At 45.8% G+C, this 25372-nt stretch overlaps 1 protein-coding gene across 3 annotated transcripts in view; it reads right to left on the bottom strand.

The window, feature by feature from the left end:
• The window catches only part of LOC117059475 (signal transducer and activator of transcription 5B), a 57492-nt gene that overhangs the window by 6935 nt on the left and 25185 nt on the right, over window positions 1-25372 (bottom strand). The window contains exons 2-12 of one of the 3 annotated variants that reach the window (XM_033171246.1): window positions 15807-15902; window positions 9698-9835; window positions 7653-7809; window positions 7382-7471; window positions 7000-7174; window positions 6088-6218; window positions 5835-5986; window positions 3506-3661; window positions 2357-2536; window positions 1254-1341; window positions 352-774 (exon numbers count right to left, since the gene is read on the bottom strand). In XM_033171246.1, the coding sequence (XP_033027137.1) occupies window positions 352-774; window positions 1254-1341; window positions 2357-2536; window positions 3506-3661; window positions 5835-5986; window positions 6088-6218; window positions 7000-7174; window positions 7382-7471; window positions 7653-7809; window positions 9698-9825 (1680 nt within the window). In that variant the 5' untranslated portion in view covers window positions 9826-9835; window positions 15807-15902. Of the gene's footprint in view, window positions 1-351; window positions 775-1253; window positions 1342-2356; window positions 2537-3505; window positions 3662-5834; window positions 5987-6087; window positions 6219-6999; window positions 7175-7381; window positions 7472-7652; window positions 7810-9693; window positions 9836-15806; window positions 15903-25372 lie in introns of those variants that run through there. The other 2 variants (XM_033171247.1, XM_033171248.1) reach the window with 2 other exon arrangements.

Raw genomic sequence — 25372 nt, 5'->3', positions numbered from 1 at the left:
CTTCTAAACCACAATCTCAAGTCAAGTCAGTTTACACACAGAGCAAGTGAGGAAACATCCTGGCGTAGCCCAGAGCATGTCCTAAAGACTTCTGACCAGGATCCAGGATCAGAAGTCCCCAAAACCTCTGGCACACTTTATGGCTGTGCACAGAAAGCCCTACCTGCATAGATGCCTAGAGTGAAATGTGGAATCTGTATAAAGATACAGTGTATAAAGACACAGCTTCCTACAGCCAATCAGAAGCCGTGATTTGGTTTTCGAACGTTTTGGAAGTCGAACAGACTTCCGGAACGGATTCCGTTCGACTCCCAAGGTATGACTGTAGAGCACACACTCACACACCCTTACCCTGTTGAACTGGGCCCAGGAAACAGCCATGCCGTTGTAGTCTTCTAAGAGGTTCATGTTGCTATTGAACAGTTTCTGGGCCAAGAAGAGCAGGTTTTCCTTGGTGAGACCTCGGCTGCTCTGGACCTCCGATTTGAACTTCATGTTGAGGGCCTCGCAGAGCTGCGACCACATCACCTTGTCGGGCACGGCGAAGGGGACACGGCCCGGCTCTGCGAAAGCGTTGTCCCACAGCACCGTGGCCGTGGCGTTGTTGTCCTGGCTGCCGTGCACAATCACCACCACAGGCAGGGACAGCGTCTTCACCTGGAAGACCAACTCGTTGCCGCCAACGCTGAACTGGGATTCAAAGAGGATGGTGAACTTCTCCTCGGTCACTGACTCGGCGCCGCGTCGGTCAGAGCGCTTGATCCGCTTCAAGGACTGTGGAGAGGTGCCGTGGGAGAGGCAAGCACAGCAGCGGGGGGAGGCGGAGAAAAACAAGAGCACAGGCTGTCAAGGCCCTAGAAGTGATAGCCATCGCTTGCAGATAGTGGTAGGAGAAAGCTATGCCATATATCGAGACATATTTGTGGAGGGAAATATGCACAGCGTATTTCGGTCTACTTGGAGAGTTTCAGATGCAGATTTTGGCATTTTTACCAAAGGTCGTCACACTGGAAGTGGAAATTGGATGGGGCCACTTTATAACACTGGCAAAAAGCCAGAGAACCAGAGAGCAGGGACAGGGAGGACAGATGCGAGGTAGTCCCCCCCATTAAAAGCTCCATCTTGGCCCCTGGCTTTTGGCTCCATGTATGGCTCATTTTTCTCTCTCAGAATCAGGAGGATTAATAACAGACCCTTGGTAGGAAAAATAAAAGCAGGGTAGGTGGGAATCAGTGCAGGCATCTTTGTCTTACCATGTTGCGGAAATGAGCGCTCAGAGTACCAGTCGCCTGGTGATATTCCATCACACAGCAGTTGTTCAAGATATCACCGCTGCTCTCACTGCCAAAATAAACCAATGGCAGTTAGCAGAATATAAGCCAGTGCACCACAGGCAGTTTAATATCTTCCTATCTACAGTTCTGCACCAGGACGACCCTGCTGACGTAGCTTTTCATTGCTTCAACAAAAATCTTTATTTATTTATTTATTTATTTAACATTAGGCGAAATTTTACAAACGAATGCATGCAAACGTACACATGTATACTGAACGGGCTTAAATGGAAGTGTCACTTTTTGCCTTGTGACCTTTCATTGCCAGCCTTGGGGGAAGGCTGCTGTCATGCCACACAAAAAGTTTGCCAGCATGTCAGCTTCCAAGAAGAAAGCCTTTTGCAACACAATGGTAGAGGACGTGAAAAGTCTGCTTGATTAAAAGAAAAACAACACACAAGGGCAGCAAGGGAGCAGCCAGGAAAGGAAGCTTCAAAAGTTCTATGGACTGAGGGGTAGGATGAATTTCACACGCTGGCCATGATTTACATCTCTTAGTTCCTGAACATCTTGCACATGTGCGAGACACCCACTTTTTTTTAGCCCAGGGACCATATTTCCTTCTGGGCAACGTTCTGGGGGGGGCCACATGCCAGTGGTGGGCAAGGCCAGATGCAAAAAATGGGCAGGGCAAAAAATGCAAATTCTGCCTAGTTCCTGCACATACTCTCCTCTCTAGCCTCCCTCCAGGCAAGCAAGATGCAATACCAGAGTACAATGACGCATTCCAGCCAGGCAAAAAAACACCTTTCAAGGATATGGAGCAAGTCTGGCAAGGGCAAGGGCCTAAGGACCCCCCCCCCCACTCTTGTATGGAAAGAGTGAAAACATTCCTTCTACTAACTCCCCTGCTAGTATTTTCCACTTCTTCTACTTTCTTAACAGAATTAAACTCTGTGTACTGAAATACAGCTCCCACCCTTCACACTCCATGGCTTAGGATGAGCACAAGTGTCTGTCCTAACCTTGCAAAATCACTCCTAGAGCCCCTGCCACATGAGGTGTGTGAAGGTTACACATACTTGCGGGTGCTCTCATTCTTCAGGAGGGCTTTGGCCTGCTGCTCGCTGATGATGGTGGCCTTCACCTGTGGGGGGTTCATGTGGACATTTAACTTTCCACCAACCAGCAGCCTCACCGTGGCTGCAAACTTGGTCTGGGTCTTCAGCACCTGGGGAGGCTGCTTTTCAATAATAAAAGTACTGTGGAGGGAAGGGAGAAATAGAAGGAGGAACTATTTGCAAAAGACAGGACGTTATAAAGGAAATCATTTACATAACTAGCTGCTATTACTCATTTATGTCCATGCTCTTTCCACCATGGTTGTAAAAAGTTGAAATTCCAGATGTGGAGAAAGCAGTGAGGGCACATTTGCATGATACAGGAAAGTAAGTATTTGCAGTTCAAGCCCACAGTGAACACCATACATTTTTTGCAAATAAAATGAGAAACCCACACCATAAATACAAGAGGAGAAAACTCACACTGGTTTGAACTATCTGGCATGCCATTTTTTTTTAATGTGAGTGTATAAACTGCATATGTGCATGATTATATGCTGCTGCTTACTTTTTAGTTGTCACTGCAATCTATTTCAATTTTTTAAATGTGTTTATAGCATGCTTTTATTTTTTTATCTGAATCACAGTTTATAAATTTACATTAGCTACCTTGCACTCTGTTGTGGAAAGGTGGGCTATAAATGTGTTTAAAATGAACAAATATTGCTTATGCAACTGGTTCTGATTTGGTGTACAGTGGAACCTCGGGTTGCGGAAATAATCCGTGATGGAGGCACATCCGCAACCCGCAGTGTTCGTAACCTGCAGCACTGCGCCTGTGCACACAATTTGGCGCATGCGCGAAGTGCAATTTAGCACTTCTGCGCATGCGTGAGCGGCGAAACCCGGAAGTAACCCTTTCCAATACTTCTGGGTTTCCCGCGGTCTGCAACCTGAAAATGTGTAACCCGAAGTGTTTGTAACCAGAGGTATCACTGTACGTACCGTTCTATTTTAAATAAATTTCAATTACTATACCTTGCTGCGTATTATTAGATGGAATGACCCCACATCTCTGAACAAACAAAAGCCCATCCACACCTCAATGACTCTCCCACAGAAGATTCTCCCTTCTTTCAGCAAGAATGTCCCCACCACCGCTCAAATTACCTAGTCACCAGGGCAGAAATTATGTCTGTGACCGTGGTGTTGATGTCAGCCAACATCTCTTCATTGGGCCCTGGAATGGGCAGCTGCTGACACAGATGTTCAACACGGCGCACTTGCTGGCGGTTCTGGCAGATGATCTCAGCTAGCTTCTCACACCTACAGAAAGAAGAAACTGGTTTAGGAGCATAGGGGTGGCAGGATGCCAGAAGTGAGATGGGCTCAATCCAGATAGCACTTCCAGATGATATCTAGATCACTACCAATACATCCTACCTACGCCTTTGCTTAGCACACTTCAGCACATGCAGGTTCCTAAAAGTGAGAAAGTGAGTATTATTCCAAAAAAGGCTGAATGAATGAATGTAAGTGAGCAAGTAAATGAATGTGTGTGTGTGTGTGTGTGTGTGTGTGTGTGTGAGAGAGAGAGAGAGAGAGAGAGAGAGAGAACGCACTACAATGGATAAAAACCATCCCACTCAGCTGTACAACAATATAGACATCCAGGCATAGGGTGGTATTCAACACTAGTGCTATGCATAGTAGAGCTATTGAAGTTAATGGACATGATGACTCACTTAGGTTCATTAATTTCCACGAGTGTACTCAGAGTAGGACTTGGTCAAATAACACTCATAGTGCTGCAGTAATTTAAGATTAGTCAGTGTGTGTGTGTGTGTAAGTAATCTGTGGCTCAGCTACAACTCCCATCATCCTTGACCATTGGCTATGCTGCCTGGGGCTGATGGGAGTTGCAGTCCAATGACACTGGGAAGGGAACAGATTCCCCAGTGAAAAGGTGCAACTATTCCATGCTCCTTCCCCACCAAAGTTACAGCCCCACCTATAATTGCTTTGATGTTGTCTGGATTTAGGTTTCGGCCAGTTCACTCATATCCAGCCTTCAACTATGGTAGCATATTGAGTAAGCTTTGCATTAGTGATGTACTGGATTTCAAATGATATCCATATAAACTTGTGATGCCAAATTGTTTTACTAACCGTATGCAATTTTAATAGTGACGTTTATTTGATATGACATGACTATAATTTTTGTTGTTGTGTGGCCTTGTAAAGGCTAACCACTGTATCAACAATACATCTGAGCTGAAACTGAGACTGCAGGATGCAACGGGACAAAGATAAATGTCATTAGCATATGAACAGCACCAACATGTCTCCAGGTGATCTCAACCTGCTGTCTCATACATATGCTGAACACAAAGAGGGGAAGAAGTTGTAATCTTGCAGAACTTTCCAATAAATATTTGGGGAGTAAGGGGCTGCATTTAGCAGCTCCCAAGTTCAGCTGAAAAAAGTGCTTCGTTTGCAATGTAAGTAGTAGCTCTTGTCACTATCAGGATGTGAAAGTTCAGTCCCTGGTCAGAGTTGTTACGGATTCAGCAACTAGAGTAGCACAGTTGGCAGCATTTTGTTGCTGCTGCCAGTGCTGCAATACTGTGTTGTTGTTGTTGTTTTAAAAAAATGATTAATGCTGCAATCTTCTTGGTGTATTTAGAGAGTCACTTGGGAAGGGATTACATATTCCACCTCATTCCTTGAAATTCCTCCATTGTGGCATTAGGAGGGGGCAATTTACTGGGGGGAAAGCCTCACATGGGAAAAGAGAGTTAGTTCAATGCCTGCCTACGTACATTTCCAGAATTGGCCATGCCCTTCACCCTAGATCCAATTCTTGGTTTGCTAAATAGCACATGCAGTAGTTCTGCTCTGCCTGAAATCACTCCATCTGATGTAACCTGTAAGTCTCCCACCCTTATCTCAGAGTTGCACATATTCAGGCTATGATCAGGGCTGTGTATACGCAGCAATTCTGCAGAAGCACAGAAAAGCTGCAGCATATAAATTGCTAAACATCTCAAGCTTTCCTTTCTTATTTTTAAAAAGTATGTTTCCAGCCCTTGTGGCTTTAAAGATTTTCTCGAAACGTGTCAAGTGACCCTCAAGATGTCAGAGAAGTGGCAAAGGTCAGGGGGCAGCATAGCATTTTGCTTGCCTTGCTTAAAACTTGCATATTTCAGCTTTCAATGTTAAATAATTTGTATTACCTCGGGACTGAGTTTCCATTTATTCTGGCGCGGACTACCCACAGCCTTGTCTACTGTAACTCTGAGCCCTCTGCACACAGCTCAAGGAAGCTCTCTTCTCGGTTTTTACTTTGCATTCCTAAGACTGGACCCCTGGCACTTAAAAAGCCTGCATCTTACATTAAGCCTTCCCCCATACCATTCACTAAGTGCGGAACTAGTTGGGAAGCCCCGTTCCCCGTCTCACCCCCCCCCCCCCGGTTCCCTCCTCACCCATCACCTACCAAGCCTGCAATCCATCCAAAGGGCCCTCAGGGGGCCCGCCATTCCCCGCTAACTGTTGCCTCCTCTTCCACTGAATCAGTTCGTCGTCCAGGATAATGGTTTGCTGCTTGCGGAGCAGTGAAAGTGTCTGCTGGTGCTTTTCAGCCAGCTCCTGTGAAGGAAGAAGAGGAGACATGCATAGAGGAGTTGCCTAGAGCAACGCCGGTGTATACAGAAGGAAGTTTGGCCAGGGCTGAAGATGGTAGAGCTCACCACACGATACTGCTGCAGTGTCTGTGCCTCACGGGTCAGCCAAGCTTCCAGCGATACCTTCCTCTGCTGCAAAGTAGACTCGCGGGCCATGCGCTCCTGGGGGTTTAGCTGGGCTAGCTGAGCAAACTGGGCTGGGAAGGGAAAGGAGAGAGTATTAGGCTCCCTCCTGGGTCTCCCTCATAATCCCCACCTGCCAGACAGGGGTGCCTCAAATCCAGCCCTGTCTCCTCAGCTGCTTATCGCTCTGTGCTTCAACAGATAAGCCTAGGGACATGGGTCATGTTGTGCAGATGCCTAATTATTGTCTTCCAAAGCAACAACTCTATTCTGAACTTAAAAATGGAAAGCGTAATGCTGGTGGGCAACAAAAAGAGGTTCAAAGACTCTCAAGGCAAACCTTTAAAAATGTAGTATAAACACCGACAACAGGGAAACACTGGCCTGCGAGTGCTCCAATTGGAGAACAGCCTTTACCAAAGGTGTCATGGGTTTTGAAGATGCTCGAACTCAGGGCGAAAGGGAGAAGTGTGCTAAGAGGAAAGCACGATTGACAAACCCTCACCATGATCAACTCCCACCCGTAAACCTACCGGTATGTCCCCACTGTGGAAGGACATGTGGATCTAGAATTGGCCTTCACAGTCCCTTACGGACTCACTGTTAAAACCATGTTCATGGAAGACAATCTTACTCAGCTACGAGTGATTGTCAAAGAAGAAGAAGAAGATCCCAAGTCAGACTATTGGTCCATCCAGCTCAGGACTGGGGAACCTTATACTCCAGTGTTTCAGAACAGTATCTTGAGTTGCCAGGGATTGAACATGGGACCTTCTGCATGTAGAGGACATTACAGCCCTTCCTTCGGCTTTGCAGCGTGACCTACTACTTGCCTCCTCTTCCACATACACACACCTTGTACGCGATGGCTTTCTTGGTACTGGATGATGAAGTACTCCTGCGTCTGCTGAAGCCTCTTCAGCTGGTTCTCAGTGTCCTGAGTAACAAGGCGCAGCTCCTCAAAGGTCTGGTTGATCTGCAGGTGCTTCTGAGACAGGGCATCGGCCAGATTGCTAGCTGGCGAGGGACTCTACAGATGAAAGGAGAGAAGGCTATTGCCACAGGCAGAGCAGAACTGACAGAGCAGGGCATGGGACACAGGCACCCTTCCCAAGACTATGAGTCGCAACACCCAACTTAGCTCTACTCAAGAGCACACCCTTTGCAAACCATGAACCCAAGTTATTCCTCTGCCCTGAGTAGAACAGCATTGGATACAGCCTTTTGTCCTACTCACATCTGTGGCCTCTCGCACCAGACGCTGCTCATGGTAAAGGATGTGCCTGATGCAGCGCACCAGTTCCATAGGGCAGCGTTCGTACGTATTCTGTAAAGAGAGAGAAAGAGAACAAACATGCTGAGGTGTTGGGGGGTAGAACAAGTCGGGAGGATCAACTAGTAGCTCCACAGCCCATTCACCCATGAGGAATCCTGAGTGCAGCCTCTCTCTGCTGCCCTCCATATTGCCCTCCCTTCCCATCACTGACAGACAAGCCACTGGAACCCACCTGCAGCTGAGTGGCATAGTGGCCCAGTTTGATCTTCAGAAGGAAGCCGTCCTCGCCCACCTGGTGGTCCGCTTTCTTCTGCAGCTCCTGGATCAGTCCCTCCAACAACTGCGTGGCCTTGGCACCCTCCTGGGGGTTTTCCGGGTCGATGGAGTCCCTACCAGTTGGGGTACAGATCAGGTGTACATTTGTCAATCCCAGAGAGCAGCCCCTGCACGCCTGCCAACCATTATCTGCCTTATCCAAACATCAGAAGGTAAGAGGGAGAAAACCGCACCACCTCCAGACTTTCAAACGAGGACAGAAATCCTCTGTCAAACAGCAAAACCATGAATTTGTACATTGTGTTAATTTATTTGAAAGAGCTACAACCCCCTTGATTTCTTACAATCACTGAACTAAATTTAAATTCATGTGTCATTCAAAGGAAGGGATTTGAAAGCATATAAAAGTTTGTCCACTTATCACTCTGATAAAAAGGCCAAGTCAACGTATATAAAAATACAACACTAAAAAGGAACAGTAAGTTATTTTTCCTCCTGCAAGGCATTCTCAGCATCCTCCCACCTTTGAAATGTACATGGCACACATATGTAATCAAACTGAATGCTGGTTTAGCCATCAGTCTTATCCTTCCTTGAATACTTCCACCAGACTGTCTGGGGTTTTTTTTTTAACCTATTATTTTTTAATGCTGCAAGTACATCTGTTTATTTTAAATATGCATCAATTAAAACAAAAGGCACAATCCATTTTAAAATAGTTGCAGAACTGCTCTGTGGTGGGGAAGAAGTGGGTTGGTGATGCAACACACACTGGCCAATCAGCTCCATCCATAGAGAGAAAATTGTTGGAACAGAGATGGCAAGTGCCTTTCTGGAGCAGTCTCACACACTGAAACAATGCTATGTCTTTTCACATGCTAAATGGATGAAGAAACAGAAACTCAGAAGCAGTGAAAGGAAACTGTATGCTATGGAAAGCTGTGATTACAAGGTGGAAGTAGCAGTTATTAGTTAGGGCCCCTCCAAATTCATGGGGTGTTTGTGTGTGTGTGTGTGTGTGTGTGTGTGTGGCTGTGTCCTGTAATATGTCATGGATACAATAATACTGCACCAGTGGAGAATTTATACTGGACTCCCCATGCATAATTCTGCTTTATTAGTTGTTCCCTAATGCTTCTCCAATGTTACCACATTATTGCTGTCTAGAGGGCCACCTTTGTGCTACAGAACTGCAAAAGCAGAACAATAAAATAAACTGGAACACCTTTGGTCTAAACAGTAACAGGACTTCAGTAGGATGTCACAGGTCATGCACTGATTGGAAAACGAAGCAGGATGTCCGCACTAAAACTTTTGCTGGAGGCACAAACAGTAATAGAAACGGGGTTGTGTACAACTGCCCTGATACCATCATGAGCACCGTGAATGCACAAGAAAATGGATGCCTGGAGAGGCCTAGCTCTATGGCACTCAAAAGGCCTGCTCTAGGGTAAAGAAATGTTCTGAAAGGAAGCTGACCATCCAACAATGGCACCCTTGCAAAAAGAACGGGAAAATTGAAAGAGGGGTACTAGTGGCAATTACAGAAGAGGAGGAGGAGGAGGAGGAGGAGTTTGGATTTGATGTCCCGCTTTATCACTATCCAAAGGAGTCTCAAAGCAGCTAACAATCTCCTTTCCCTTCCTCCCCCACAACAAACACTCTGTGAGGTGAGTGGGGCTGAGAGACTTCAGAGAAGTGTGACTAGCCCAAGGTCACCCAGCAGCTGGTTAGGTAGGTACCAACAACCATCTCCAGCAGCTGTGAGATACTACTTCAAGCAGATCCAGAAGGAAAAACTGGTGACTGAAGGAAGAATGTGTAAAGTGCTTTATAAGTTGGGACGAATCAGGGACACTTGGGAGGCACATGGATCAGGCCTGGAAAGCCAAGGCATGTAGCCAGTGGTGTGAACTCCAAGTTTTGCCAGTATCCCATCCCACCATATTCCTCTGCAAGGCTGAAGATGGTCCTGGACAGCCAGGCGTCGCGCTCACCTACCATGGCTGGCTCTCAATCCACTGCGAGAGGTAATGGCGGACCTCAATGGGAAAGTGCTGCCCATACAGGGCCTGCATCTGCCGCAGGGCATCCCCCTGGAGTTGCTGCGCTTGAATCCACACCGCCATGGCTCAGGACCTGACAGGGAGAGAGACTTGTTAAAAGAAGGGGACGCCATGCATAGAGCTTCTGACTCACGCACACTCAAGCCTGCATATACTCAAATCACCCCAACTTCCAGTGGCTGGAGAACTTCCAATTATAGTAACAAAGCCAGACACATCAAGGACGTCTTCCTCATATAACTCAAGAGCAAACACTTGACATACCTGGATTCTTTTGGAAATATTGCACTGTTTGTTGTAAGTATCTTAATCCACTACCCTTCTTTCCAAAGGACGGATTAAGAAGAGATGAGAGGGGGTATGGGTGTAGTAGGGTAAGCTTTAATTAAGAGGATTGCAGCAATGAAATTCCAGGCTTAAAATGAGCAACCTTATAAAGTGGCTTGGGAAACAAGACCTTCCTACCTCCTTCCTTATCTGTAAAATGGGAATTATAAACTATTCTCCTCCTACCAGGTTTACTGGGATCAGTGCGGCAAAGGACCTCAACACAGTATAAAGTGCTGGGACACAAGCCTGGCCAGAAGCTCTACTTAGGTCTCCTGAGGCTCAAACTTCCAAACACCACCTTTGGGCACAAATAGCAGCCAGGAGACAAGACTTTATGGCAGAAAACCAGCTGCCTGCACATCTCCCGTTCAGGGCCCCACACTTCAAATGCACTTCCTTCCAAGTAAAAGCAGCAGCATTACGCCCACTTTTGAACAGTGTATGTAATGTGTAGCTTGGCCCTCAGTGGGTAGATCGTTGAAGCTAGGAGGTACTGTCCAGTAGCATATGGCAGGTGACCTTGCAAGGTAGGTCAGGATGTAGAATTAGGTTGCGCCTAAGGGGAGGAAGCAGGTTGTGGCGATTAAAAGCACTTTGCACATACCAGATACACCTTCCTTTATTCTTATTTCACATCGCCCCATACCGAGCACTGGCAATGAGTGGGGCAGGGAAATATCTGACAAGGGCCATGAATTAGTTTTTACAGCCAGAAAAGATAATTGCTGGTGTTTCTTAACACGTTTTGCTGGGGAAATCCTTCCGCCATTGAAAGTTGGTGGAAAGGAAGTGGAAACACCCACTGCTTGCAAGTTTGGAGAGAGCTAAAGAGGGAAACCAGAGGGTGAGAAATAACTTCCTCAAAAAGCGAGTGGCTCACTCAAATTCCGAAAACAAAAATGTGCCAGAGGTCATATAACTGCAGAGTTGGAGGGCATGCTGCGGATCATCTAGTCCAACCCCCTGCAATGCAGGAATCAAGGCTACTTTGAAGCTATGAGACCTCTGGTGTGAAAATTCCTTCTCCCTAATCTGAGATCTGTGGAAGGTTATTGTGGCTCCTCAATGGGGCAAGTGGTATATGTGTGTATGACTCATACACAACCACTCTGTTTGTTATGACTTTTCATATTCCAGGGCTGAACTCTGAAGCTAAGGCAAATGAAGCTGGCAATTTGCATTCACCTTGATTTGTGTTTTAAAAATCTCTATTGACTTCTAAAAGAACAGTAAGGGCACCTCCTCTTAGAATGGGCCCATGGGCCAGAATCACCACTCTCTAAGCACTTTCTTTTGTGGCCCCAGAGGAACCCACTGAATTTGCTTGTGGCAGAAGTGTCTGCCTGACTGGTGGCATTGTCATTGTACTCATGCCAACAATGGGAATTTTCTTCTTTCTCCAGCACTCAGGAAACAGGAAGGAACAATGATATGTAGGACCCAGTGCTGGGGTCCCCAATGTGGCACTTGTGGGTACTTACACCACTATCAGACACCCCCATGTTGCTTGCCAATGACCCCTGTCCTGCCCAATTTTATGTTTACTCTTAACTGAGGATTTTTATTTTTGCCTTGTTTGTCTGCCTGCTTTTTTTGGTCTGTTTTCTATTGATATGGGATGTGTGTGTTTATCCTGTTAGGAGGGATAGGTTCTGTCCATCACCAACTTTTCTTCTATGAAATGGGCACTTTGCAGTGCTTGTAACAGATTTTTAGATGTCCCAATGTGGCCCCTGGCTAGATTGGGGACCCCTGAGCTAGTGGGCAGCAAACGAAGCGTTTTGAGGCTTTTTAGCTTGGGGGTGGGTAGGAAGGCAACTGAAGGACAAACAACACATTTCTTTTGGAGATTCACGCATCAGCAATCTCTTAATGGGAACACCTGTGTGGTTTTTAATAAATGCAGGCATGGAGAGCCTGCTAATATGATTGGGCAAGGATATGTGTTAAGCTTTCCTTTCACCATTTATTGATCTAAACCACCACCACCCCCGCCAAGTTGTTATTTTTGCCCACTGTTCATTCTATGGAATGGAAAAACTTTCCCAAACAAATTACCACCCCCACTGTTGTCGCACTTAGCAAAAAGAACCCCGTACAGTGGGGGGGGGGGGAATTATAGTTCTCCTGTTGCATTTCCTCATTCAGGGTACTTATACCTCACTTTTCAAAGCAAGGAGCCTTCGCAAAGAGACTTCGCAAAGTCAAGTTCTGCCTCCGTGGTTGGGAGGCAGTAATGCTTCTGAATACCAGTTTGCTGAAAACTCTAGGATGCGAGAGTGATCTGGTGCTTCAGTCCTGTTTGCAAGGTTTCCCACAGGCACCTGGCTAGGCACTACGAGAACAAAATGCTGGGCTAGATGGGCCATTGGCTGGATTCAGCAGGGCTCTTCTTATGCAAACCCCAGAGGCTGCTCAGCATGGCTTAACAGAGTGGCTGAGTCACCTCTGCATTTGCAGCCTTCCGCACACACCAGCTGGGGTGGAAGGTATGTGGGGAAGTGGGTAGGCAAATCACTGCAGCTGCCTGGACCTGGTGCAGTGACTGGGCCTGAATTGGGCCCAGTGCCATCACATGATGCCTGTAGGGCCATCGAGCTCAGGCCCTCACTACAACAACCCATCCTGGGTCCCTCTGCTAGCTGCGGGAGTCCTGATGACAGTATTTCTATACCTTCTCGCCATGTTCAACAGGAGGAAGGGGGAGCCGTGTGCCAGAAAAGTGGCCCTGGCATCGCTCCCACAGGCAGAGGCCAGCAGGTCTGGGCAGGGGGAGACCTATGCGCAATCTGGCACAAAGGGGAATTGGGTTTGTGCCCTTGCAATATTATGAACAAGTACAAATAAATAAATAAAACTCATACCAGTTTAAAGCTGATTAATACTAGTGTAGTTTAGCAATGACATTATAAGAGGTTTACAAAATTCTGAACACTGGGGGTTGGGGGGAACAGATGGAGGAAAATCTCTTTCTCTCTAACACTTGGGATGTCATCTTGACATTGATCGATTGGATTGAAAAAGAAGTACTCCTTCATAAAACTCATAATCAACTTTAATGGAATTCGCTACCACAAGAGCCTTACTTGGGCGTTTGAAGGACATCTGGAGGAATAAAGTGTGGAGAGGCTGTGGAGCCACTTGTGTCAAGCTGCTCTGCCTTGTCCCCCCTCCAGCTCCACCGCTACCCTTCATGGGAGCACTGGCTAGAGAATGAATGAACGAACACAGAACACTGCCTTACACAAAGTCAGACCACTGGTCCAACTGGCTCAGTAACACCTAAGCCGACCAGCAGTGGCTGTCAAGGGTTTCAGACAAGGGAGTTTCCCAGCTGCGCCGGGAGATGCTGGGGATTGAACCCGATACCTTTCAAATGGAAAGATGATGCTCTATCACTGAGCTATGGTCTGTATAGAAGATGATAATCCGAAGGAGGATTCTTCGCGTTTTCAGCTGAACACACTTAGTAGAATCCTCTCCCCTGTGCACTATCGGGGTTCCCAATCGCAGAGAGGATTTGAAGAGTGTTCAGCCAAACATGCAAAAAAAGCCCCTTCAGATTTCCCCACACAATGCATGATGGCTGGAGGTGGAACCAATGAGGAAGTTTGGGGGGGGGGAGAGAACAGGGCTGATGTGCATGGCGCCACAACACTTTTTTTCCTCCCATGTGTTCTTTGAATGCCCTGAGATTTTAAGAAATGGGATCATGCAAATTCACAGGGGTCAAGTTTATCAGTAAGCTATGAAGTTGTGACAGCTAAATGAAACACCCATGTACAAAGGCAGTGTGCATCAATATCAGGTGCCAGAGTGGGGAGTGGGGGAGGAAGGGCAGAGCAAAGTTACGGACTTTCCAGGGGCTTATGGCTTGGCTGGTGTTAGAATAATAATGCTGGGGGAATGAGCTGTTTGGTCTACTCCAACAACCCCATTCTTCTGCGGATTCTGGGAGCTCACTTACAGTCAGACACCTAACCCACAAGAACAAGAGTGTGATGATAGACTGAGTCCTACCACTGGATCCATGGGTGCTATTTTGGGCGGTGAGACTTCCCAACCACTACAAGTTAGTGCCAGCTTCTATTTCAGCCCTGGGCAGCACTCAAGCATGGCAGTTTATTTTGGGCTGTTGGGTATTCAAGTTGGTGTGCGCACTTTATAGCAGGAATAACAAATGCAAGCATAGGAAGGACAGGTGGGGAGGGAAGGCCTATTTTTTTATTTTTACTTTTTTAAAGCAAAGCTCTGCTCTGTCTCGTTCGGATCCAAAGCCTGACAGGCCAGATTCAGTGGCTGGAATCCTAGGTGATGATGCAATGGTAACTGAAAAGGAGGTGCAGTGTGTGTGTTTGTGTAAGAGAGTGAGAGAGAACAGACTGGGCAATTACTGGCCACAAAAGCACACGACATACTACTGCTAGTTCAGAAATTTTAAAAATGCAAGCGCCTTTCATGCCAAAGGGCAGCCTGGGATAGAACAAGCTGGACTGACAAATGTGAAATGCACGACTAACTAGTGTGACACACCTCTGCTTCCACTGTATCAACAGGGTGCAAATGGTAAACGAAGCAAATGTTTCTCTGTAGTGGAATCACTGCCTTCTTTAATAATACTTTGCATGCCATAGCTTAGCTCCAGTGCTGTGAACGTATTCTGCCCAACAGAAGATGAACTCTGAACTTTACTCTCCGTTGTGCATGACATACAGCCCCCTGGAAAATAAATTTATCCATGTTCCTAGTTCCTACATGGAACTGCCTGGCTGTTTATATTTCCCTTTGAGACCCTGCTCCATGCTCACCAACCATCTAAAGTGAGGTGGGCAATGACAAGAGACAAGGCCTTTCCAGTTGTGGCACCCCAGAAAACTCCCAGAGAAGTCTGCCTTATGCTATTATCACCCCCCCTACTCCAGCCTTAGCTAAACATCTTTTTATCTGCTCAGGAATGCTATTTCTGGGATCATTTTATTCTAATTTTACTAACTGCTTGGTGCAATTTCTTGATACATGTTTTATTTTATCTATCGTATTTTATGTTACATATATACCGCTATGAAAGCTATGATTGAAGACCACATAATAGATCTGTGTAGGTATGGATGGAAGAGATGGAAACTCCAAGGCTTCCCATTGCTCTGAAATGCCCCAATATGAGAGAATCTACACTAACCCAGGAACAGGCATCATTTGATGAAATGCAAAAAGCGACTTATTCCAAGTTTTTCCCTAGCAAGTTATGAGCCTGGCAAGGCTTAGAAAGTGGTACTTCCAATGCCATAGCCTTTTCCTCCCCTTTCAGCTTTGTAGGAATGCTCTGCCCACCTCCCCCCCTTTTAAAAATGTCAGATTCTAACTTCATTGGGGGGGGGGATAAGGAAATATCTGGTAAAGGACCTATTGCCTGCCTTGGAAAGACAGACCTTTTATTATATGCAATTTCACCATATAAAAAAATGCCCCAGAATCCAACAGAGATGGCACAGGAACTGAAAAGGACAGACAGCTCATACTTTTGATAGTCACTATTGCGGATCACCAGCCGATTTGCACGATGTGCTGCTAACTTCAGCATGTCACATTTTTTTCACGCATCACCATCACCTCGTTCTTCTTGCCTCCACACAGCCAACCCCCCACTAATTACAGAATCAAATCCCATGCACTCTATTAAGCAAGGCCTACGATAGCAACAGTAGTGTTCCCACCTTGCCTCTTGATGTGAAGGCTGGAGAACGGGGAATTGACAAGATCATAGAATTGTAGAGTTGGAAGGGACCTCGAGGGTCATCTAGTCCAACGCCCTGCAGAGATGGAAGAGAGCAAAGCATTAGAGCAGAGCTTTCCAAAGTTTTCATATTGGTGATACACCTTTTTTTTTAGACATGCATCATTTTGCAACACAGTAATTCAGTTTAACTAGCAAACCGGAGGTTAAATTAACCGCTTTCCAGAGCCAGGAGCATTTGCACGACACACCTACACACTACAGCTAACACACTAACGTGTCCAGTTACAGGTAGGTAGCCGTGTTGGTCTGCCATAGTCAAAACAAAATAAAAAATTAAAAAATTCCTTCCAGTAGCACCTTAAGAGACCAACTAAGTTTGTTCTTGGTATGAGCTTTCGTGTGCATGCACACTTCTTCAGATAACGTGTGTACAGTATCTGAAGGAGTGTGCATGCACACGAAAGCTCATACCAAGAACAAACTTAGTTGGTCTCTTAAGGTGCTACTGGAAGGAATTTTTTTAAATATTTTTGTTTACACTAACATGTCGCGACACACAGTTTGGAAAGCTCTGCATTAGAGGGAGCATCATAACCGCAAGGCAAAGGGGAAGGAAGAGAGCTACTCTCAAGGAGGAAGAGGGGCTGCAGTAGGGTCTGAAAGAAGGAGTGCGAGATCAGTAAAAAAACAAACAAATGGTTTTTTTTTATAAAAAAAACCATGTTCAAATTAAGAAGCGATTCCAAAGCAAGGTTAAGAAAGAAGTAAAATCCACTCAGCTGTTGCAGGATCAAGACTGAGCTTGCCATCGTCCTGACCCTTGGAGAAGAAAAATAAATCTTCTGGGCCATTATAGCGCTTCTCAGCTTCTGACAGGTTTAGTACTTTCGTAGTGATGTGAAGGAAAACACACTCAGTGAAGTGTGATACCCAGCCCATTAATTATACGAAGGCCACAAGTGAAGGAGAACTGAAAGAACCCTCTTGGGTTTTCTGTGCTTGACCAACCAAATCCACATGGTTATACCACTGCTACCCTCCCATGACTGCTGTGCCTTTAAACGGTGTGTTTGCCCCCCCCCCCAAAAAATGTGGCACATGCAGATAAACCCAGAGTTGAGATATGGTTGCACCTACACCACTGCTGCCTTGCCATCCGATTCCATTTCTATATGATACCATCAGAACTTAATCCACAAGTGATATTGTTAGATAACGGTAGTAATTGTTTCAGTTCTGGCTCAGCTCTTTCGACGCTTACTAGATATACAGTCTCCCCGCCCCTCCTTGTCAGTCACCACGCACAGCTTGACAATTGGGGACACCCAAAAAGGGTAGCAAGGAGGCTCTTTACCTTGCTTAGCAACTGTATCTTGCCCACAAGTTTGCCCCCTGGAGTACCAGTGACTGAGCCATGGGGACAGGCCATTCTGATAACCTTCCTTCCCAGTCTCCTCAGCCACAGGTTTCTCCACCTTTCACATGTACAACGTAATTGTTAGCCCTCTCATACTGCTACTGTCATAGGGGAAACCCATGCCTAATATGCTGCGGAAGCAAATGTGAGTCTGGGCTGGAAACTCTCTGGGAACGCTGTGCTGGGGGAAAACACACACACACCAAGTTGTTCAGTTACACCAATTCACAGCAGTCACTGAAAGCAAAAGTCACGAGCCACAAAGTGACTCCAAAGTGCAAAAAAAACAGGAAAACCAAACAAAGCTTTTAATATTGGAGCATTACCGAAAACAACCACCTACACCAAAGGAAAGTCCTCATTACCCCGTAGAGAACTCAGCAATCGGCCCATGTATAGGGAAGGGTGTGTCAATGTGATCTATAGTTCTATAATGAAAACCTGTCAGGGTTTAGAAACCCCAACAAGACTAATACATGATTAAAAGCCACTTTTACACAGGGAGAACTGTCACAGCCCTAATAGCTAATAAGGTATACATTATATGCCATTAGTTCATCTACAACTGTTGTCATATAGCTAGCCCTCTGTGCCCCAGTGGTTTGCCACAATTTTTGCCTGAATCCAGTTAATTCAGAACCAACCTGCACACAAACAAGTATATTTCTAATCACTTTTTTTTAAAGCCACAACAATGCCAGAACCACAGGCATGTTTTTTCTACGCAAAGCAGCAGAACAGCCCTCCTGCATGGAGCTGGGGGTGACAAAAGATAAGAAGGTGCGCCAGCCTTAAGTTGCACACAGGCAGACAATGTGTGTTGTGTGGTGATTTGGAGTGGGAGGAAAACAGTGCAAAGACATTGATCTAAGCTAGCGAAGATCTACCCTTTTAAGGCACAGAAGAACCCCCAGTTGATTGGAAGCCCTGTCTCTGAAATTGGGCACGGGTGAAATGTGAAGCCTCCCTGGTTCAAACTGCTGCGCACGCACGCGCGCACACACACACACACACACCCCAATGCTACCCTCTCCTGGTTCTATGGCTGTCTAGGACTGGAAAAACCGAAGATTTCTTGAGCACCAGGAAGGATAGTGGGTTACATTAGTGGGTCTTTTAAGTTTGCAAGCCTGTGGCAGATGGCTGTGAGAAACTAGCCTCATAGAAGCAACCTGGGCCCCAGTTCTTGCTGCTGCTGCTGCTGCTGCCGCCGCTTCTCCAGCTGCCCCCTGACAGGAAGACGCAATTTCCTTCCAGAAAATCAGCTGCCTCTAGTAAACCAGCTTCCTCCCACTCAACGTTTAACAGAAACATTCACCCACATGCTTGTGCTGCCTGGGAGACAAATGAACCATACTTGTACTAGGAACTTCTGGATTCGTTGTAACAAAAGACTGGATTCAGTTCAAATACAGAGCAACTTCGAAACGTAGGGATAAACAAAAGTTACCCTGGGTATTGTGCACCCAAGGGAAACCCGCCCCCAAAACAAACACAAGAAAATGCAGATTTTGTACTTCACATAGCCATCCTGGTGAGCAGGGATGCCCTTTGGTTCAAGAGAAATGGACCTGGGCTTGGATCCAGAGGTGTGCAGGTGGGAGGTGGTCGGCAGATTACTTTTCCTGTCTCCTGTGTCCCCTGGCAGCCTTCCGAATCCGGTAAAAGACTCTTCTGACAGTTGGGGGAACTCACCTGAATTGGGTGGGTTGTGGCAAGAGGGTTTTGTGTGTGTGTTACAGATAAATAAATAACTCGAGTGGAGCTCTCCTTTACGGGTGATAGTTCTGCATGATTTTTGGCATTCACCTGCGTCTCATTTCCCCACAGAACAGCCAACCCCATTAAGAGAATTTTCAGAGGGGCTGGATAGGTCTCCTTTCAGCATCCTTTCTCTAAAAGCCAATTACTATTGATGTAGCCGATGAGGTTACTGGACTCTCATCTCCCCTAGTCAGCGTGTACAACCACAATGAAGGGCACTCATGTTTGCTACCCCTGCTTAGATAATTAAAAATGAAGGACACCATACTCTGAAGTACCTACTTTAGGTGACTAATATGGACATACAAAGGCGGTTATCCATAGGAGAAACATGCACGGGGTCTACAAACCCATTGCTGCACAATTTGTAAAGTTCTTTTGTTTTCGTTTTGAAGAAAGGCAAAAGGCCCAGTGTATCTGAAGAGTCTTTTTCCGAAAGCAAACCCTGAAGAGGTTTTTCAAACCACCAGTCCCTAAGGATCAGGGCTCAGTTCCAACAAAGCTGGAGGGCACTTGGTCACATCTCTGGAAGTTGTGAACTTCATCCTTATTAGTCAGTTCATCTGTACACAAAAGACATGATTCCACTGGGTAACTTAAGCAGACTAACTTAGCCGAGATACGATTCCAGCTATGCAATTTCATTTCCCCACAAAGTTTTAACAATATGACTTGAATGATCACCACAACCTGGAAGGTTTGCAAATGAACCGGAAAGAGGAATGCAAATCTTTGTTGTTTGTTTATATACAGTGGTACCTCTGGTTACGTACTTAATTGGTTCTGGAGGTCCGTTCTTAACCTGAAACTGTTCTTAACCTGAAGCACCACTTTAGCTAATGGGACCTCCCACTGCCGCTGCGCCACCAGAGCACGATTTCTGTTCTTATCCTGAAGCAAAGTTCTTAACCTGAAGCGTTATTTCTGGGTTTGCGGAGTCTGTAACCTGAAGCGTCTGTAACCTGAAGCGTATGTAACCCGAGGTACCACTGTATTTTAGCAAATGTATCCACCACCTTTCTATCCGAGATGTTCAAAGCAGAAAACGTTGAACAATTTAAAATGAAACACACACATTAAAAAATAATAATGGGACTTCCGGCTGGCGACGCCATAGCGGGTGGTCGGGGCTGCTTCGGCTGCGAGGCGCCCGATACATCCCGGGGGTTAGGAGCCCCGCAACCGCAAAGCGGGGCTCCGGTTGGGGTGCGGGAAGAGCGTCCCGCACCCTGGGCTCCCCGGCTGCGCCCACGGAGGCTCCGAACCCTTCCCTTGCCCCCCCTGTAAAGGGGGAGTGGGGGTGAAGGGACAACGGAGCCGGGCTTACGGGGATATGCCCCAACCGGGATGCAAATGCGGCGACAAAGCCCGCGGTGAGCGTCTTAGTTCTACCTTTGAAGAATGGAGCCAAAGGACCCGGTGGTCGTGAGTAACTAATTTGACCAGAAATCGAGCTTTTGGAACGATCCGGGGGGAAGGAGAAAGGCAGCCTGCCTTCTTCCCTTCGAGTTAAAGAAGCTAACCAATTTGAGCAACTGCTGCTACAGGACTGCTACAATGTGCTTAAAATTGATACATGAGACTGGCAAACTTTTTTCTTGGGAAGTAAATTAGTGGAAAATATCTCCATTTAAAGTTGCGGTATCTGCGCTCCAGTTTAGGAAAATGGCGATGAACAGAGAGGCAGGAGTAGAAATTTGATACCCACTTCCTCCCCCTCTACCAGTATGCTGGGCTTCGTCCTTGAACTGGTACTGAACTCTGGACTAACGGACGAACAGAGGCTCACTGCTTTGAAGGTGGAACTGCTGTACAGGAAAGTCAAAGTCTTGTGTGGGGGTCTGAAAGAGAACCAATTGCCCACAGAGGAGGCTTTTAAAACTTTTAACACTTTGGAAGAAAGTCTTGCCAAAGAGCTGAGAGGATGTCTGGGAAGATGGAGAGAAATGAGTGAGCTACTTCGGAGAAGAAACTCGCCTTTTGGGGGTGGCAGTCCCAAGGCGACGGTAAGATTTGTTATATCCAGTCCCCGAGGTGTGAGCTCGGGGGCCAGGGACAGAGAATTATGGTTTTTACAAGAAGAAAAGGAATGCTACAAAGAACCGGAGAAGCTGAGAGACGACGAGATGGACATCCTGGAGCTCGTGGCAAGGAGAGCTTTGGACTGTGCCTGGATCTGTGGACGCTTGGAGAGGGAAGCCACAGGGAAATTCAGTGTTGAGGCCACCAGGAGAAGAATAATGGACAGAGGGGGTGTGGGGTGAAACACTAAGTAAAATTTGAAGTAGCCTGTCATGGAATTTTGAAATCGGAGGGTGAATACTGTCAACAATCTTTCTGTTTTATTTTTTGTTTGAATATGAAAGGAGATATTTTGAGTTACTATGTTATTAGCAGCAGTTTAAAGGATAGAAGAGATAGATATGATATAAATGACTGGTGAAGATTTCAATGGAAGAAGAATTATGATGAGATATTACTACGATGATGCATTGTTAGTTAAATGTTGAATATATAATTGTGTGTAATTACATAATTGAATTTGAATTTCAGGAGAAATGGTTATAAAATAGATTAAGGATATGAACTCGAAGGAGAAAGGGCAGGGGAAGTCAATGGTCAAGATATGGAAATAGAAATTTTCTTTTTAAAGAAAAGATGCAACAAGAAAACTTGACACTGTTTGTATTTGTTTTATTAATGTATTTGTTTTGTATTTGTTTAATTGTAGGTGTGGGTGTGGGTATATGTTGTTATAAGAAAAAGGTCAATAAATTCTTATAAAAAAATAATAATAATAATGGAAACAGAGTGACTGATAATATAACAGATGTTAAGATGATTAAGAAGGGCACCAGACAGAAATCTCTGAGCAGCTATGTAAATGAGAGCCAAGGTGGTTAAGAGTATCAGTCTAGGTCTCTAGGACTTGGTAGACCTGTGTTCAAGTCTCAACTTCAGCCACATAAAAGCTCACTGGGTGGTCTTGGGCCAGTTACTGTTTCTCAGCCTTACTAGAGGATTAAAATGGGTTGGGTGGGTTGGGGTAGAACCGTGTGTGCCTCCTTGGAGGAAAGATGAGGTATTATTTAAAAAAATTAAGTAATTAATCTGGATTTCACCCTAGAGAAAACTCTCTTCTGTATTCCAGCTGCACATTCCTCTCATGCAGGCAGGATAAATGAAAGCCTCCTTGATTAAGCTTATTGGACATAAACTTCGTTGGACTGGTCATGTGGTTCAGATGCCTGATTACTGTCTTCCAAAGCAACTATTCTATTCCCAACTTAAGAATGGAAAGCGAAATAAAAGAGGTTTAAAGACACTCTCAAGGCAAATCTTTAAAAAATGAAGTATAAGCACAGAAAATTGGGAAACACTGGCCTGCGAGCGCACCAATTGGAGAACAGCCTTTACCAAAGGTGTCTTGGACTTTGAAGAAGCATGAACTCAGGATGAAAGGGAGAAACGAGCTAAGAGGAAGGCACGTTTGGCGAATCTTCACAGTGATCAACTCTTGCCCAGAAACCTATGTTCCCACTGTGAAAGGGCGTATGGATCCAGAATTGGCTTCCACAGACACACCGTTAAGAACGTGTTCACGGAAGAAAATCTTACTCAGCTACAAGTGATCGCCAAAAAAGAATAAGAAGAGATTGGACAGGTAAGCTCCCAGTACATGGCATTCTTCCTTTTCTTCATAAGCAAACTGGTAGTCCATTTTATGAATATTCTGCAATTCCACACAAACTGAACAAAAACACAGAATTGGGTAACGGGTGCAGAATTCAGCACCCTGGGAACCTGAGCGCTCTCTCTCTCTCTCTCTCTCTCTCTCTCTCTCTGTGTGTGTGTGTGTGTGTGTTTCTGACCCTTATGACTGTCAGAACAGGCTTCAAATGCCTGTGTAAAGCCCCAATGCCTAGTGAAATCTGAGAGCCAGAACAGGGATGCAGAACAGGATATTGAGCATTCATGAAGTGGAGCTTCAGTGCCCTGCAGCCCCTTACTTTTCTATATGATTTGCAGAAGCAAAATAACTGTTTGCAAATGTGCATGAATTTGCTGAAGGCACAATCTGTCCATCTGTATGTAGGCTATGAAGCGCAGCTACAGACTGGAGAATAGCATTTTATGCAGCCCATAGTGGATTTCTACAACTTACTAGGTCATAACTTGATGGGGGGGGACGGACGGGACAGCAGGAAACAGCCAGGGGTTAATAAGGTAGTAACAACTTGACAAGTACTCTGAATATAAGTAACTTTGCTTATAGTAATTTTGCCAGGAAAAACAGCAGCAAGCTGCTTTGGTAGAAACCCATGGGGGACCCTAATCTCTATGTGTGCTCCCCTGTCAGTATAAACATCTTCAATTAAAGATGTACCCAGGCCTGATGTAGAGAAGGCTCCCTACTGGATGTGGCAAACAACTATCAGCACAAACTGGAAGCTGGTAGAGTTTTATAAGCACTAGAATAATGTGCTCCCAAAGCTCAGCCAGCAACTTAGCACCTGTATTTTATACTAACTGAAGTTTCCAGCAGGTTCCCAAAATGGTAGCCTCAGGTATAATGAATGCATTACAGTGTTCAAGAGGATCTCGTGTCCAAGACAGAATGCAGCTGGCCCAGCAGTCTCAGTTGATGAAAGACCCACCAGCTGGACTTCTGGTGACAAAGCTGGATGCGGAAGTGTCCCCCAAACTAGAAACCATAGTCTTCCAGGGGAGTGCGGTCCTGCCCAGAAATGCCTGAACACCATTTCCTTAAACAAATGAAGCACCTCTGTCCATAACCCACCCATCTTCTCAGGACTGAGCTTCAGTTTATTAGCCCTGATCCAGCCCACTACAAATTCCAGGCTCCAGGTTCAGCACTTCCACTACCTCTTGATTCAGATACAAATGAGAAATGCAGAGTTGCGTGTATTGTGAATATCGATGTCACCTCACCCCACTGCATTCAACGGTTTCATGCAGATGTTACAGGGCATGGGAGAAGAAGATGGAACTCTGTGGGACCACACAACATAAATGCCACAAGGCCCGGCACAACCAATGTGGCTACGAAAGAACCAATAATAAGCAATTACTCCAACCGAATAGGGGAGGGATCATCAAAACTCCATGCCACCAACTCTTTGAGAATCTACCGAGAAGGGCACTGTGGGTCAATGGCATCAAAAGCAATTGAGAGGTGCAGGGGAATTATCAGGGCTGCACTCCTTCTCCCAGCATCCAGCAAGGTAACAAAGGCCAAAACCAAGCCTGAAACCTGAAGCCATACTGGCATGTGTCCAGAAAATCAGTCAATCAATAATTCCTGGAGTTGCCTGCTACCACCCTTGCCCCAAAAGGGAGTATATGTGACCAGCTTATTACACTCCTGAAATGCAGAAGAATTTTTTCAGGAGCAGCCTTGTTCAAGGGAGGCATTAATCATACCCTCTCTGGCATCATCAGCCATGATGGGTTGAATAGACACCCCCTCCATGTGGCCCATATCCTCAGGCCAATATCATTCATTCCCTTTCAAGCAGGATCAGATTACTGTATGCCCTTGATGTGTTTATTAACTTTACTGCACGATATACAGTATTGCATTTGCAGTTTTCAATTGGATTCAAGCAATTTTTCAAGTGAAGTGTCTTGCAAAAAATAGCATGCTTGTGAGAGCTGTGGGCTAAGACCAAGTATGCCCCAAATGTCTTAGAAAGACTCCTGTGGGTAACACACTAAGAATGCAATGGTGGCAAAGTATTGTTGTACACTGCCATCATTTCCCCAGAGTTTGTTTGTTTGTTTGTTTTATCCACAGATCTCAGGGTAGTTCACAATACAGTAGGCAAAATCATACTCTCTTAGCTATGTTCAACTGTATTCACGTTAAGTTTAATGCCTCATGCTATCAACCTTCCTGTTTCATCGTCCCTAGCTCTCTGGTAAAACAAGGTGCCAATTGGACCCTGCAAGAAAGTTTAGGTTCTATTGCATCAAATGCCCAGGCCACCTCTTCATCCAACCGTTTGGCTAGGGCAGGGATAGCCTGTGTAGTGCCCTCCATATGTTCTAGACTGCAACTTCCATTAGTCAACATGGCAAGTAGTCAGGAATAATGGGAGTTGGAGCCAACAACATCTGAAGGGCATCATACTGGATACCCCTTTAAGTAGGGTTCAAATAAGAGAGCCAGCCATACCAAGTGGAAACTCCTAAGGAGCCTCAAGTATCCTCTAGAGTCCATTACCCTCCAGAAGTGAACAATTTCAATAAGTTTGCCAGAGTTTTGCGTGAAGGGTGAATTATTCCCTTTTGCCAGTCCTCAACTTTCTGACAATCAACTTCATTAGTTGCTCCAGTAT

The sequence above is a fragment of the Lacerta agilis genome, chromosome 14, assembly GCF_009819535.1.
Source record: "Lacerta agilis isolate rLacAgi1 chromosome 14, rLacAgi1.pri, whole genome shotgun sequence".
Lineage (NCBI taxonomy): Eukaryota > Metazoa > Chordata > Lepidosauria > Squamata > Lacertidae > Lacerta > Lacerta agilis.
Note: the sequence above shows the minus strand (reverse complement) of the source record. Positions and strands in the feature narration are given on the sequence as shown.